At 46.1% G+C, this 15,000-nt stretch overlaps 1 protein-coding gene across 1 annotated transcript in view; it reads left to right on the top strand.

Moving 5' to 3' along the window:
* LOC311149468 (CDK5 and ABL1 enzyme substrate 2-like) overlaps nucleotides 1-15,000 on the top strand; it is a gene marked incomplete at its 5' end in the record, with an annotated part of 82,250 nt that overhangs the window by 46,232 nt on the left and 21,018 nt on the right. Inside the window, 2 exons of the mRNA XM_084186663.1 lie at nucleotides 2,416-2,518; nucleotides 12,475-12,640. Coding sequence (XP_084042789.1) covers nucleotides 2,416-2,518; nucleotides 12,475-12,640 — 269 coding nt within the window. The remainder of the gene's footprint in view (nucleotides 1-2,415; nucleotides 2,519-12,474; nucleotides 12,641-15,000) is intronic.

Raw genomic sequence — 15,000 nt, forward strand, 5'->3', positions numbered from 1 at the left:
AACTATCCCTCTGACTCTCTCCTGTATCTGGAACTATCCCTCTGACTCTCTCCTGTATCTGGAACTATCCCTCTGACTCTCTCCTGTGTCTGGAACGATCCCTCTGACTCTCTCCTGTATCAGGAACTATCCCTCTGACTCTCTCCTGTATCTGGAACTATCCCTCTGACTCTCTCCTGTATCTGGAACTATCCCTCTGACTCTCTCCTGTATCAGGAACTATCCCTCTGACTCTCTCCTGTATCTGGAACTATCCCCCTGACTCTCTCCTGTGTCTGGAACTATCCCTCTGACTCTCTCCTGTATCTGGAACTATCCCTCTTACTCTCTCCTGTGTCTCTGACTCTCTCCTGTATCTGGAACTATCCTTCTGACTCTCTCCTGTATCTGGAACTATCCCTCTGACTCTCTCCTGTGTCTGGAACTATCCCCCTGACTCTCTCCTGTGTCTCTGACTCTCTCCTGTATCTGGAACTATCCCTCTGACTCTCTCCTGTGTCTGTAACTCTCCTTCTGACTCTCTCCTGTGTCTGGAACTATCCCTCTGACTCTCTCCTGTGTCTCTGACTCTCTCCTGTGTCTGGAACTATCCCCCTGACTCTCTCCTGTGTCTCTGACTCTCTCCTGTATCTGGAACTATCCCTCTGACTCTCTCCTGTGTCTGGAACTATCCCTCTGACTCTCTCCTGTATCTGGAACTATCCCTCTGACTCTCTCCTGTGTCTGTAACTCTCCTTCTGACTCTCTCCTGTGTATGGAACTATCCCTCTGACTCTCTCCTGTGTCTCTGACTCTCTCCTGTATCTGGAACTATCCCTCTGACTCTCTCCTGTATCTGGAACTATCCCTCTGACTCTCTCCTGTGTCTGGAACTATCCCCCTGACTCTCTCCGGTGTCTGGAACTATCCCTCTGACTCTCTCCTGTATCTGGAACTATCCCTCTTACTCTCTCCTGTGTCTCTGACTCTCTCCTGTATCTGGAACTATCCTTCTGACTCTCTCCTGTATCTGGAACTATCCCTCTGACTCTCTCCTGTGTCTCTGACTCTCTCCTGTGTCTGGAACTATCCCCCTGACTCTCTCCTGTGTCTCTGACTCTCTCCTGTATCTGGAACTCTCCTTCTGACTCTATCCTGTGTCTGGAACTATCCCCCTTACTCTCTCCTGTGTCTTTGACTCTCCTGTATCTGGAACTATCCCTCTGACTCTCTCCTGTATCTGGAACTATCCCTCTGACTCTCTCCTGTATCAGGAACTATCCCCCTGACTCTCTCCTGTATCTGGAACTATCCCCCTTACTCTCTCCTGTGTCTTTGACTCTCCTGTATCTGGAACTATCCCTCTGACTCTCTCCTGTGTCTGGAACTCTCCTTCTGACTCTATCCTGTATCTGGAACTATCCCCCTTACTCTCTCCTGTGTCTTTGACTCTCCTGTATCTGGAACTATCCCCCTGACTCTCTCCTGTGTCTGGAACTATCCCTCTGACTCTCTCCTGTATCTGGAACTATCCCTCTGACTCTCTCCTGTATCTGGAACTATCCCTCTGACTCTCTCCTGTATCTGGAACTATCCCTCTGACTCTCCTGTATCTGGAACTATCCCCCTGACTCTCTCATGTGTCTCTGAATCTCTCCTGTATCTGGAACTATCCCTCTGACTCTCTCCTGTATCTGGAACTATCCCTCTGACTCTCTCCTGTATCTGGAACTATCCCTCTGACTCTCCTGTATCTGGAACTATCCCCCTGACTCTCTCATGTGTCTCTGAATCTCTCCTGTATCTGGAACTATCCCTCTGACTCTCTCCTGTATCTGGAACTATCCCTCTGAATCTCTCCTGTATCTGGAACTATCCCTCTGACTCTCTCCTGTATCTGGAACTATCCCTCTGACTCTCTCCTGTATCTGGAACTATCCCTCTGACTCTCTCCTGTATCTGGAACTATCCCTCTTACTCTCTCCTGTGTCTCTGACTCTCTCCTGTATCTGGAACTATCCTTCTGACTCTCTCCTGTATCTGGAACTATCCCTCTGACTCTCTCCTGTATCTGGAACTATCCCTCTGACTCTCTCCTGTATCTGGAACTATCCCTCTGACTCTCCTGTGTCTGGAACTATCCCCCTGACTCTCTCCTGTATCTGGAACTATCCCTCTGACTCTCCTGTATCTGGAACTATCCCTCTGACTCTCTCCTGTGTCTGGAACTATCCCTGTTACTCTCTCCTGTGTCTGGAACTATCCCTCTGACTCTCTCCTGTGTCTCTGACTCTCTCCTGTATCTGGAACTATCCCTCTGACTCTCTCGTGGAGCTCTCCTCTCCTATTACTTACTGTTAATTGGCATGGGACGGATGAGGCTCTGAAGCGCTAAAGTCATTCTCCTCTCTCTCTCTCCTCTCTCTCTCTCTACAGTGACCCCAAGTTGGACAGACGTAGATATTCATCAGGGAACATCTCTACCACTCTGGAGATGCTGCCAGGCCTGGAGGGTTTTGAACAGGAGCCCTTCGGCAAGGTAAAGTCTACATTTACATTTAGTGATAGGTTGGGTCACTCCATGTCCTAACCTTACCGCTGGTCTATCTATCTCCATGGGCCAAGAAGGTATCATAGGCCCCAGGTACGATGCAACTCATAGGTTTGGGTTTAGTGCAGATGATACGTAGCTAGTAGTCCTAGATTATATTCCAGGCGGGTGTCCCCCAAAGCGTATGGAGGAGTAATCCTAACAGATCGTTTGTCCCAAACACTCTATTCCCCATACAGTGCACTACTTTTGACCAGAGGCTATAGTGCACTATGTAGGGAATAGGGTGCCATTTGGGACATAACATTTCATTTAATTTACATTCCAGTCATTTTAGCAGACGCTCTTATCCAGAGCAATTTACATGAGCAATTAGGGTTAAGTGCCTTGCTTAAGGGCACATCGACAGGTTTTTCACCTAGTCGGCTCGGGGATTAGAACCAGCGACCTTTCGGTTACTGCCACAACGCTCTTACCCACTAAGATACCTGCCGCCCCACAGGAACCATAGGAACCCCCCTTATACTCAGTGGTGTAAAGTACTTAAAATACTTGAAAGTACTACTTAAGTAGTTTTTTTGGGGTATATGTACTTTACTATTAATATTTTTGACAACTTTTACTTTTACTTCACTACATTCCTAAAGAAAATGATGTACTTTTTAACTACATACATTTTCCCTGACACCCAAAAGCACTTGTTACATTTTGAATGCTTAGCAGGACAGGAAAATGGTCCAATTTATCAAGAGAACATCCCTGGTCACCTATACTACCTCTGATATGGTGGACTCACTAAACACATGCTTCGTTCGTAAATGATGTCTGAGAGTTGGAGTATGCCCCTGGCTATCCGTACATTTAAATAAAAAACTAGAAAATGCTTTGCTTAATATAAGGAATTTGAAATGATTTATACTTGTACTTTTGATACTTAAGTATATTTTAGCAATTACAATTACTTTTGATACTTAAAGGGGAATGGAAACACTACGATTTAGAATGCCAGCTAACTGTAATTGTAAATCGCCATATTGTCATGGTTGCGTCACTGGCAGGAGAGAACATTTTGGAACTCCCAAAAATGGCAGAATTTACCAAGAATAGCTCAGAGTCTGAGAATTAGTTTATAACAGAGGATGAAATAACGTTAGTTAGGGAGCCAATAAACATACTGAAGCCGTTCACGTTTGAGCCGATCGTTGCCCCCAGATCAGAAAGTTCGTTCTCGTAGCAGTAACACGTAGGCTGCCTGAAACAGCTCAGCTAAAGGGTTGGCGTAGCGGTGACACAAACTGGTGTGAGTGCGGATGCTGCCAGATAATGGCCAGAGAGCACAGGTGTGTGTTGTAGAGAGATGGTGGCGATACAACACAAAATCCCTGTATTACATCCAGTCAGAGGTTCCCGTCAGTCTGTCTGGATGGCGACGTATTGGACGCGTCACTAATGCTTATGAAGGACTTCCTGGCAGAAGAGGTTTCTCGACCAGCCGGTATGCAAGTTAAATAATTGCTTGAAGTTAACATCAGTAGTGGGTAGGTGCTCAATATATATAATCAGTATCCTATAACAATGTTTATCACCAGCGCTGTTTGGCGCCATGGTAACACATTTACCTTTTGATTAGACTACCGCAGTTCGAGTCACAGACAGCATCATGATTCATGAAATCTCATTCTAACCAATAATGGGGCGTGCTCATTATAAATACATTGTGATTTAGTTTCGTGTCAGACGAACTTTTCTTATGATTTTGCTTGCAGAGCACACAGGCTGGCAGCTTATCGCCAGTTCACACTATGGGCACAAGGGAGAATTGGACAAGGTGTACATTTTAACATTTAAGTCATTTTAGCAGACGCTCTTATCCAGAGCGACTTACAGTTAGTGAGTGCATACATTTTTCATACTGGCCCCCCGTGGGAATCGAACCCACAACCCTGGCGTTGCAAGCACCATGCTCTACCAAGTGAGCTAACATCCCTGCGTGTCTTGTTTCTTCCTTAAGGCACGCATACCCAGAAGCAATAGGCATTTACATAGGGTTTGAGTTTGAATAAAACCAGTTCATTTAGTAAATCTAGCCTGCTGTAATTTGTTTTAAGACAGACCTAATGCGTGCGCCTTATGTAAAAAAAAAAAAATGTATTAGTTAGCTTGTCCACTATAACAACAGGTTCAAGTGTAACTAGATAAACTTGCTTTGAAGAGAAAACTACTTTCAACACGCACTTGTCCCTGTTGCTAGAGTAGTGACTTCAATTAGCTTTGGCTGCCACCTATTGGAAAGGAATGGTAACTACACTGGGGAGCTTGTTGGCAGAGTCAAAGGAGACTTCAATAATATGTGCCATTTAGCAGACGCCTTTATCCAAAGCGACCTGGCTACATGTTAGTGGAAACAGAGAAACAGGATTACAAAAATACATAGTCAATTACAGGGTAATTAAGTTATTTTCTACAAGTTCCAATGAAACAAGAAGAGGATTCACATGAAAGGCTTGTGATCGCAGGTCTTTGCCTCATGCACAAGATCAATAGACAAACAACAGCAGCATACCTTAAAGGGGCAATCAGCAGATGCTCCATCCATTTTTGCACTTATAAATTAATGATATGTAACTATTGATTCTTGAAGAATCTAACTTATAAATGCCTCGTGAGCATCCAAAATATGTTACAGGAACTATAAAAATGTCACATGACTCAGACAGTTAGTGAATACACAGCAAACAATCAATCAATCAAATGTATTTTACAAAACCCTTTTTACATCAAAATAATAACCACAGTGGTTATAGAGGGTGCAACAGTTCAACACCGCAGGAGCAAATGTCAGTTGGCTTTTCATAGCTGAGCATTCATAGGTCGAGACAGCAGGTCCGGGACAAGGTAGCATGTTCGTTGAAACCGTTTTTTTTTGTTTTTTTTTATCAGTGGAAAAACAATTCCACTCCGATTCCCTTTATGGACGTGTGTATCTTTGAATTCGCTGTTGAATGGCCTGCTCTTTCTCAATTTTCGGAACACCAGCCCGTTCCCCCAAAGTGACTGCCACTGTCTCTCTTTGGGCGCTCAGCGGAGTCCGCTGGGATGATCCTTAGAGCCAGATAGAAGTTACACAAATCATAGTTGTGATTTTCCTATAATATATATGACATGTATGACAGTACCACTGGCTTCCCGATGGCCACCAGCTGTTTCCTCACACCTTTGGCAATGTGCCACAGGTCATTCTCATGCCAGATATCAGCATGTGAGTCCCTAAAGTACAGCCTCACACTTGGATGCCTGTCAGTGGCCAGGGTTTCAATACTGCATCCATGGTCCTGTTAGTAATAATGATTATATTATTATCCTAAAAAGGTAACCATGTCCTCTTCATACATCCACTTACATCCCTTAGGCTGGCTAGAAAATATAGGTTAGGCGATAGCTTACCTCAACGTGTTGCAGGCGTCTCTCTAATCCCTCCGTCTCTAACCAGTAGCTGTTCTTCACTTCGGTCACATGCCCAGTCTCCTGGGCGAGGATCAGGTGGGAAGCAGAGTCCAGGTCGGTGTAGGATCAGGTGGGAAGCAGAGTCCAGGTCGGTGTAGGATCAGGTGGGAAGCAGAGTCAGGTCGGTGTAAGTGTCAAAGGAGGCACCATGGCCTGGCGAATCACACCGTGCGTCTCCAGATACGATCAGTGGACCGTCACCAATTTGTAGCCAGAATCCGTGTAAAGAGGTCCACATGTGGTTAACATTTTAGTCATTTAGCAGACGCTCTTATCCAGAGCGACTTACAGGAGCAATTAGGGTTAAGTGCCTTGCTCAAGGGCAACATCGACAGATTTGTCACCTAGTCGGCTCAGGGATTAGAACCAGCGACCTTTCGGTTACTGGCACAACGCTATTAACCACTAAGCTACCTGCTAACCTCTGGCACAATGTAGATGCGCTGTTGGTTTTGCGAACTGTCACAGCGACATGGACACCAGGCTGAGGAGGTGACATGTTTCCACAAATATGGAGCGTGAGCCGTCAGTAAGGGAGACCGCTGATGGCACCAACAGATTCCCTGCAAACAACTTTCCCACTCTGGTCTGGGACTTCCACTTCCTCCCGTGGCCCATAACACACTGTCTCCATGGTGATGGCAAAACCATTTATTTTTCAGGGATGAACTGATGACACCTGGCTCATGGCAGACACTGAACAACTCCTTCAGCTTGCTATCAAAGACAAATGTATTTCGGATCTTGCACACACTCTTCCATAGTACATCTCGGCTCGCGCTGTGATGATTATGATTCTGAGCTCTCAGAGTTATGGTCTTCACTGATCTCACTCTCCGTCAGCTCCATCCGTGGCAGATGGGGGCAGGACTCGGTTGTAACACTGATGGTCGTGAGCGCAATCTAGCCGGGCCCCGAGCTCTTTAGTGATGGTCCCGGTGGACCTCTTCTCCAGCGCAGAACAGGAACACTCTGGCACCCAGGGGTCCGTTTGGCTAGCCGTCTGTACTAACCGTTCTTTCCTGTTGGTAGAAAATAATCAAGGCATCTAATAGGTTGTAGTTATATTCAGGAATCACTGCGTATACTTTATATTGTCCTATTCATCCTGAAAACAAACAAACGTTTTGTTAAGACAACTGAACCCAAATATAATATTACATGTATAATAATACAAATATATCAGTTGGCATTAACAATCTACCTGTCTACTATGTCAACACACACAGCAAATACAGGGACATTTATTTTTCAGCAAACATACAGTGAGGGGAAAAAAGTATTTGATCCCCTGCTGATTTTGTACGTTTGCCCACTGACAAAGACATGATCAGTCTATAATTTTAATGGTAGGTTTATTTGAACAGTGAGAGACAGAATAACAACAACAAAAATCCAGAGAAACGCATGTCAAAAATGTTATAAATTGATTTGCATTTTAATGAGGGAAATAAGTATTTGACCCCTCTGCAAAACATGACTTAGTACTTGGTGGTGGCAAAACCCTTGTTGGCAATCACAGAGGTCAGACGTTTCTTGTAGTTGGCCACCAGCTTTGCACACATTTCAGGAGGGATTTTGTCCCACTCCTCTTTGCAGATTTTCTCCAAGTCATTAGGGTTTCGAGGCTGACGTTTGGCAACTCGAACCTTTAGCTCCCTCCACAGATTTTCTATGGGATTAAGGTCTGGAGACTGGCTAGGCCACTCCAGGACCATAATGTGCTTCTTCTTGAGCCACTCCTTTGTTGCCTTGGCCGTGTGTTTTGGGTCATTGTCATGCTAGAATACCCATCCACGACTCATTTTCAATGCCCTGGCTGAGGGAAGGAGGTTCTCACCCAAGATTTGACGGTACATGGCCCCGTCCATCATCCCTTTGATGCGGTGAAGTTTTCCTGTCCCCCAAAGCATAATGTTTCCACCTCCATGTTTGACGGTTGGGATGGTGTTCTTGGGGTCATAGGCAGCATTCCTCCTCCTCCAAACACGGCGAGTTGAGTTGATGCCAAAGAGCTCCATTTGGTCTCATCTGACCACAACACTTTCACCCAGTTCTCCTCTGAATCATTCAGATGTTCATTGGCAAACTTCAGAGCAGGGGGACCTTGCGGGCGCTGCAGGATTTCAGTCCTTCACAACGTAGTGTGTTACCAATTGTTTTCTTGGTGACTATGGTCCCAGCTGCCTTGAGATCATTGACAAGATCCTCCCGTGTAGTTCTGGGCTGATTCCTCACCGTTCTCATGATCATTGCAACTCCACGAGGTGAGATCTTGCATGGAGCCCCAGGCCGAGGGAGATTGACAGTTATTTTGTGTTTCTTCCATTTGCGAATAATCTCACCAACTGTTATCACCTTCTCACCAAGCTGCTTGGCGATGGTCTTGTAGCCCATTCCAGCCTTGTGTAGGTCTACAATCTTGTCCCTGACATCCTTGGAGAGCTCTTTGGTCTTGGCCATGGTGGAGAGTTTGGAATCTGATTGATTGATTGTTTCTGTGGACAGGTGTCTTTTATACAGGTAACAAACTGAGATTAGGAGCACTCCCTTTAAGAGTGTGCTCCTAATCTCAGCTCATTACCTGTATAAAAGACACCTGGGAGCCAGAAATCTTTCTGATTGAGAGGGGGTTAAATACTTATTTCCCTCATTAAAATGCAAATCAATTTATAACATTTTTGACATTTCTGGATTTTTTTGTTGTTATTCTGTCTCTCACTGTTCAAATAAACCTACTATTAAAATTATAGACTGATCATTTCTTTGTCAGTGGGCAAACGTACAAAATCAGCAGGGGATCAAATACTTTTTTCCCTCACTGTATGTCAACTTCAGTCTAGCTAAATGAGGTGGAGCTAACAAAACATTCCAAAAACAAATCTGTCAACAAAATGTATTACAGTACTTGACTATCTGAGGTGGAAGCTAGCTACAGTAACTCCCTAATAACAGGGCTACACATAGAAACTGTGTTGCAATTTGAGTTGCAGTTGAGTTGCTTGCTAACGTTAGTTGCTGGGGGGTGTTACACAAAACACTTAAGACGCAATTAGCTAGTTACCTTCAACTAGCGTTGCAACAAAGTAGTCCAGTGTCTGACGCTAGCCTAATCCAACAACAGTCATGACTCGTGACCGGTTAACGTTACGTTGACTCGTGACCGGTTAACGTTACCTCAGGCTCCATTGACTCGCCTCCTCCGTTCAGTCCAGCTTTTCCTAGACTCCGAAGTCAGCGGTGCTGATGATGGTCGGTCGGTCGGTAACCCCTACACCATAACCGTCGAAAATGGAGGTGCAAGCAGAGCGCTTCAACGTAGTCCTATGACTCCTTTGCATTCGGAAACTCCCGGTTGCCGCTTTGAAAGTGCCCTTCATCCCGAAGTCTTCCTCCGCGTAGTGCTGTCTGCAGATCCTGCCAGCTCGAGCTGACACGTCCTTCCTCTTCAGGACATGGAGCCACTTCTTCAAATGTTGTGGGTCCTTGGGCAGCCGATGGTAGCTTACCGAGGGATTTTCTTGGAGCCAATTCCTACAGCCCTGGCTCTATACAGTTCATGTCTGAATGACTTCTTGTTGTTGCCGTCTTCGTTGTCTGCACCTAACCTCACGCTCTTCCATTCACTCCATGCGCGAAAACTTCTTGTTTCTTCTTCTGTGGATTTTATATGGCGGTTGGCAACCAACTTTAAAGGTGCATTACCGCCACCAACTGGACTGGAGTGTGGACCAGAGACAGTGAAGGTCAAAATCCTACCCAATAATCACGTCTCCCTCCCTAAGGAAACGAAATACATAATGAAATACTACAACAGTTCGCTTAATCCTGGCTCTGCAACCCCATTGCTCCTCAAATCTAATAACGATCGCACCCTTTCTCTCGCATATTTCTGGCGCTGAAATAGAACGTGTTCCACTGCCTCCATCTCCTCCTCACAACGATCACACCTCCCAGTCGGATGTTTCCCCACCACTTTCAATGAACTATTAGTGCCTTGTGTGTCCCAGTCTCCGCCTTGTGATTACACTGTCCTCCCTTCTCTCTCTCGGCCTGAGGACCTCCCTGCCTCCGCCTTTTCCTGGATCTTATACAGGATTCCTTTCTCTCCCTGTTCCACAACTCTTGCCACTTATTTTTTAACCACTGTTCTTATTCACCCCTTGGCTTCTGCTTTACTGATTTGACAATTCCATCTCAACATTAGGATGTTTAAGAGTCTGCTTGGCGATAATATCCACTTCCTCATTCCCCTCTACTCCCCACATGAGCTGGTGCCCAGAGGAACATCACAAATACCCCCCATCTGTTTCACCCTTAACAAACACTGCAAAACCTCATACAATACATCCTGTCTGCTCTGAGACACCACATGAATTTAAGCTCATCAGTGCTGCACAAGGAGTCAGAGCAGATGACCACCCTGTCTGGCCACACCTCCTCCACCCACTCTGCAGCCAATAGTACGGTCAGCAACTCCCGTTGTGTGAACAGATAAATGATCCGTTGCTCTCATTTCGTCACTTCCTCCTTAAACTCAGGAACAGTAAAAGCTGCTCCTGTCCTCCCTGTTTTAGGGTCCTTAGATCCATCTGTGAATATACTAAAAGAAAGCATAGTATTGTGTTCTTAAAATGTTCACTTACAACTGAATCTACTCCTTCCTCAACATCTCTTACCCTCTCAAGCAACCCTAGACCTATCACTGGCTGAGGGAGAACCCAGGGTGGGATAGCAGGAAGAACCACAGAGGGGCTAAACTCCCTCCCAAACAACCCCGTCTCTCTCACCATGCCATGGCCTATCCACCCAATTCAGATTGTGTTCATGTTCCCAGCGCTCTAGGAGCACCTTTTTCGTAGGATGTGTAACCTGATGTCTTTGTAGATTTACCCAATATGTCACGGCTAGCTGTTGTCTTCTTAACTTTAACAGCATCTCTCCAAACTCTACCTGCATCGCTGCCACCGGGGAGGTCCTGAGTGCTCCACGACATATTCTTAGGGCTTGGGCCTGGATAACATCTAGCTTTCTTTTTTTTTTTTTAAGATGCCATTCTATCTGCCCACCACTCCATTCCTTACAAGCAACGCATCACATTCAATATTTTCTTTCCTTTGACATATGTTGGAAAAGCATTCCAGGTGAAGCTGGTTGAGAGAATGCCAAGAGTGTGCAAAGCTGTTATCAAGGCAAAGAGTGGCTATTTGAAGAATCTCAAATATAAAATATATTTTGATTTGTTTAACACTTATTTGGTTACTACATGATTCCATATGTGTTATTTCATAGTTTTGATGACTTCACTATTATTCTACAATGTAGAAAATAGTAAAAAATTAAGAGAAACCCTTGAATGAGTAGGTGTGTCCAAACTTTTGACTGGTATGTTAAATGCACGTTTAGTATTAGTGGATTGAATACATCTCTGCTTAGATTTACTTTCTAAAGTGTTTCCATTCTCCTTGAAGTATATTCAAAACCAAATACTTTTAGATTTTTACTCAAGTAGTATTTTAATGGGTGACTTTCACTTTTACTTGAGTCATTATTAAGGTATCAGTCCACAGGGTTATGAACTATACTGCACCCGCAGTCCACGGGGTTAATACTGCACCCGCAGTCCACAGGGTTAATACTGCACCTGCAGTCCACAGGGTTAATACTGCACCCGCAGTCCACAGGGTTAATACTGCACCCGCAGTCCACAGGGTTAATACTGCACCTGCAGTCCACAGGGTTAATACTGCACCTGCAGTCCACAGGGTTAATACTGCACCTGCAGTCCACAGGGTTAATACTGCACCTGCAGTCCACAGGGTTAATACTGCACCTGCAGTCCACAGGGTTAATACTGCACCTGCAGTCTATGGTAGACTGATGTTTTACTGTGCTATGGTAGACTGATGTTTTACTGTGCTATGCTAGACTGTGCCTTGATGTTCTCTAGCTGTAACCAGTTTTAAAAAATAGGATTATTTTGAGTTGATGACTTTCTTTGTTTTTGCTCTGCAGTGCTGTAGTTGCTCTGTAGCCTGCTGTCCTGTCCCCTTCCCTATGGCCAATAGATAGTGCTGTAGTTGCCCTGTAGCCTGCTGTCCTGTCCCCTTCCCTATGGCCAATAGATAGTGCTGTAGTTGCCCTGTAGCCTGCTGTCCTGTCCCCTTCCCTATGGCCAATAGATAGTGCTGTAGTTGCTCTGTAGCCTGCTGTCCTGTCCCCTTCCCTATGGCCAATAGATAGTGCTGTAGTTGCTCTGTAGCCTGCTGTCCTGTCCCCTTCCCTATGGCCAATAGATAGATAGACTCTAACGGCCGGCTTACCGGACACAGATTAAGCTTTCTTTTTAGTCAAGGACTAGTCTTAATCTCGCTGTGCCTATCCAGACACCCAGTTCCTGTTTGACTGATTGATTGATTGATTGATCTCCTCCTCCCCAGACGGTGTCGTACGCCCAGTTCCTGTACCCAACCAATGCCCTGGTCCGCCAGAAGACCCCCTCGGTGGACATCACCCTGCAGCTGCCCCTCACCCAGGTGACCCGGAACAGTATCCCCAGAAACTACACCCCATCTAGGCTTAACTCCAACGTGGGACTGGATTTAGGTATTTGTATTTTTTATTTAACCAGGTTGCATCATATGGATGGATGTAGGTTGCATGCACCTAAGCAATATGGTGAAAATTCCTAGTCCATCAGAGGGCAGATTAGAGCTATTATCATATTGTGGACTGACTGCACCTGCTGTCCACGGGGCTATGACCTCTACTGCACCTGCTGTCCACGGGGCTATGACCTCTACTGCACCTGCTGTCCCACGGGGCTATGACCTCTACTGCACCTGCTGTCCACGGGGCTATGACCTCTACTGCACCTGCTGTCCACGGGGCTATGACCTCTACTGCACCTGCTGTCCACGGGGCTATGACCTCTACTGCACCTGCTGTCCACGGGGCTATGACCTCTACTGCACCTGCTGTCCACGGGGCTATGACCTCTACTGCACCTGCTGTCCACGGGGCTATGACCTCTACTGCACCTGCTGTCCACGGGGCTATGACCTCTACTGCACCTGCTGTCCACGGGGCTATGACCTCTACTGCACCTGCTGTCCACGGGGCTATGACCTCTACTGCACCTGCTGTCCACGGGGCTATGCTACCATGCTGGCTTTAATGTGTCCTGTCATGCTGGGTGGTCTGTGTCCTGTCATACTGGGTGGTCTGTGTCCTGTCATACTGGGTGGTCTGTGTCCTGTCATGCTGGGTGGTCTGTGTCCTGTCATGCTGGGTGGTCTGTGTCCTGTCATACTGGGTGGTCTGTGTCCTGTCATGCTGGGTGGTCTGTGTCCTGTCATACTGGGTGGTCTGTGTCCTGTCATGCTGGGTGGTCTGTGTCCTGTCATACTGGGTGGTCTGTGTCCTGTCATGCTGGGTGGTCTGTGTCCTGTCATGCTGGGTGGTCTGTGTCCTGTCATACTGGGTGGTCTGTGTCCTGTCATACTGGGTGGTCTGTGTCCTGTCATACTGGGTGGTCTGTGTCCTGTCATACTGGGTGGTCTGTGTCCTGTCATATTGGGTGGTCTGTGTCCTGTCATGCTGGGTGGTCTGTGTCCTGTCATACTGGGTGGTCTGTGTCCTGTCATACTTGTCATACTGGGTGGTCTGTGTCCTGTCATACTTGTCATACTGGGTGGTCTGTGTCCTGTCATACTGGGTGGTCTGTGTCCTGTCATACTGGGTGGTCTGTGTCCTGTCATGCTGGGTGGTCTGTGTCCTGTCATACTGGGTGGTCTGTGTCCTGTCATGCTGGGTGGTCTGTGTCCTGTCATGCTGGGTGGTCTGTGTCCTGTCATACTGGGTGGTCTGTGTCCTGTCATACTTGTCATACTGGGTGGTCTGTGTCCTGTCATGCTGGGTGGTCTGTGTCCGGTCATACTGGGTGGTCTGTGTCCTGTCATACTGGGTGGTCTGTGTCCTGTCATACTGGGTGGTCTGTGTCCTGTCATACTGGGTGGTCTGTGTCCTGTCATACTGGGTGGTCTGTGTCCTATCATACTGGGTGGTCTGTGTCCTGTCATACTGGGTGGTCTGTGTCCTGTCATGCTGGGTGGTCTGTGTCCTGTCATACTGGGTGGTCTGTGTCCTGTCATACTGGGTGGTCTGTGTCCTGTAGAGTATCAGCTGAAATGCTGCTTCAGTCACACAATAATACCAGTATAAGGAGCAATAGAAACCTCTGGGTAATAAAGGGTGTCTGGGTAATATAAAGGTTGTCTGGGTAATATAAAGGGTGTCTGGGTAATAAAGTGTGTCTGGGTAATATAAAGTGTGTCTGGGTAATATAAAGGGTGTCTGGGTAATATAAAGGGTGTCTGGGTAATATAAAGGGTGTCTGGGTAATATAAAGGGTGTCTGGGTAATATAAAGGGTGTCTGGGTAATATAAAGGGTGTCTGGGTAATATAAAGGGTGTCTGGGTAATAAAGGGTGTCTGGGTAATATAAAGGGTGTCTGGGTAATATAAAGGGTGTCTGGGTAATATAAAGGGTGTCTGGGTAATATAAAGGGTGTCTGGGTAATATAAAGGGTGTCTGGGTAATATAAAGGGTGTCTGGGTAATAAAGGGTGTCTGGGTAATATAAAGGGTGTCTGGGTAATATAAAGGGTGTCTGGGTAATATAAAGGGTGTCTGGGTAATATAAAGGGTGTCTGGGTAATATAAAGGGTGTCTGGGTAATATAAAGGGTGTCTGGGTAATATAAAGGGTGTCTTGGTAATATAAAGGGTGTCTGGGTAATATAAAGGGTGTATGGGTAATATAAAGGGTGTCTGGGTAATATAAAGGGTGTCTGGGTAATATAAAGGGTGTCTGGGTAATAAAAAGGGTGTCTGGGTAATATAAAGGGTGTCTGGGTAATATAAAGGGTGTCTGGGTAATATAAAGGGTGTCTGGGTAATATAAAG

The sequence above is a fragment of the Coregonus lavaretus genome, assembly GCF_964263955.1.
Source record: "Coregonus lavaretus genome assembly, chromosome: 22".
Lineage (NCBI taxonomy): Eukaryota > Metazoa > Chordata > Actinopteri > Salmoniformes > Salmonidae > Coregonus > Coregonus lavaretus.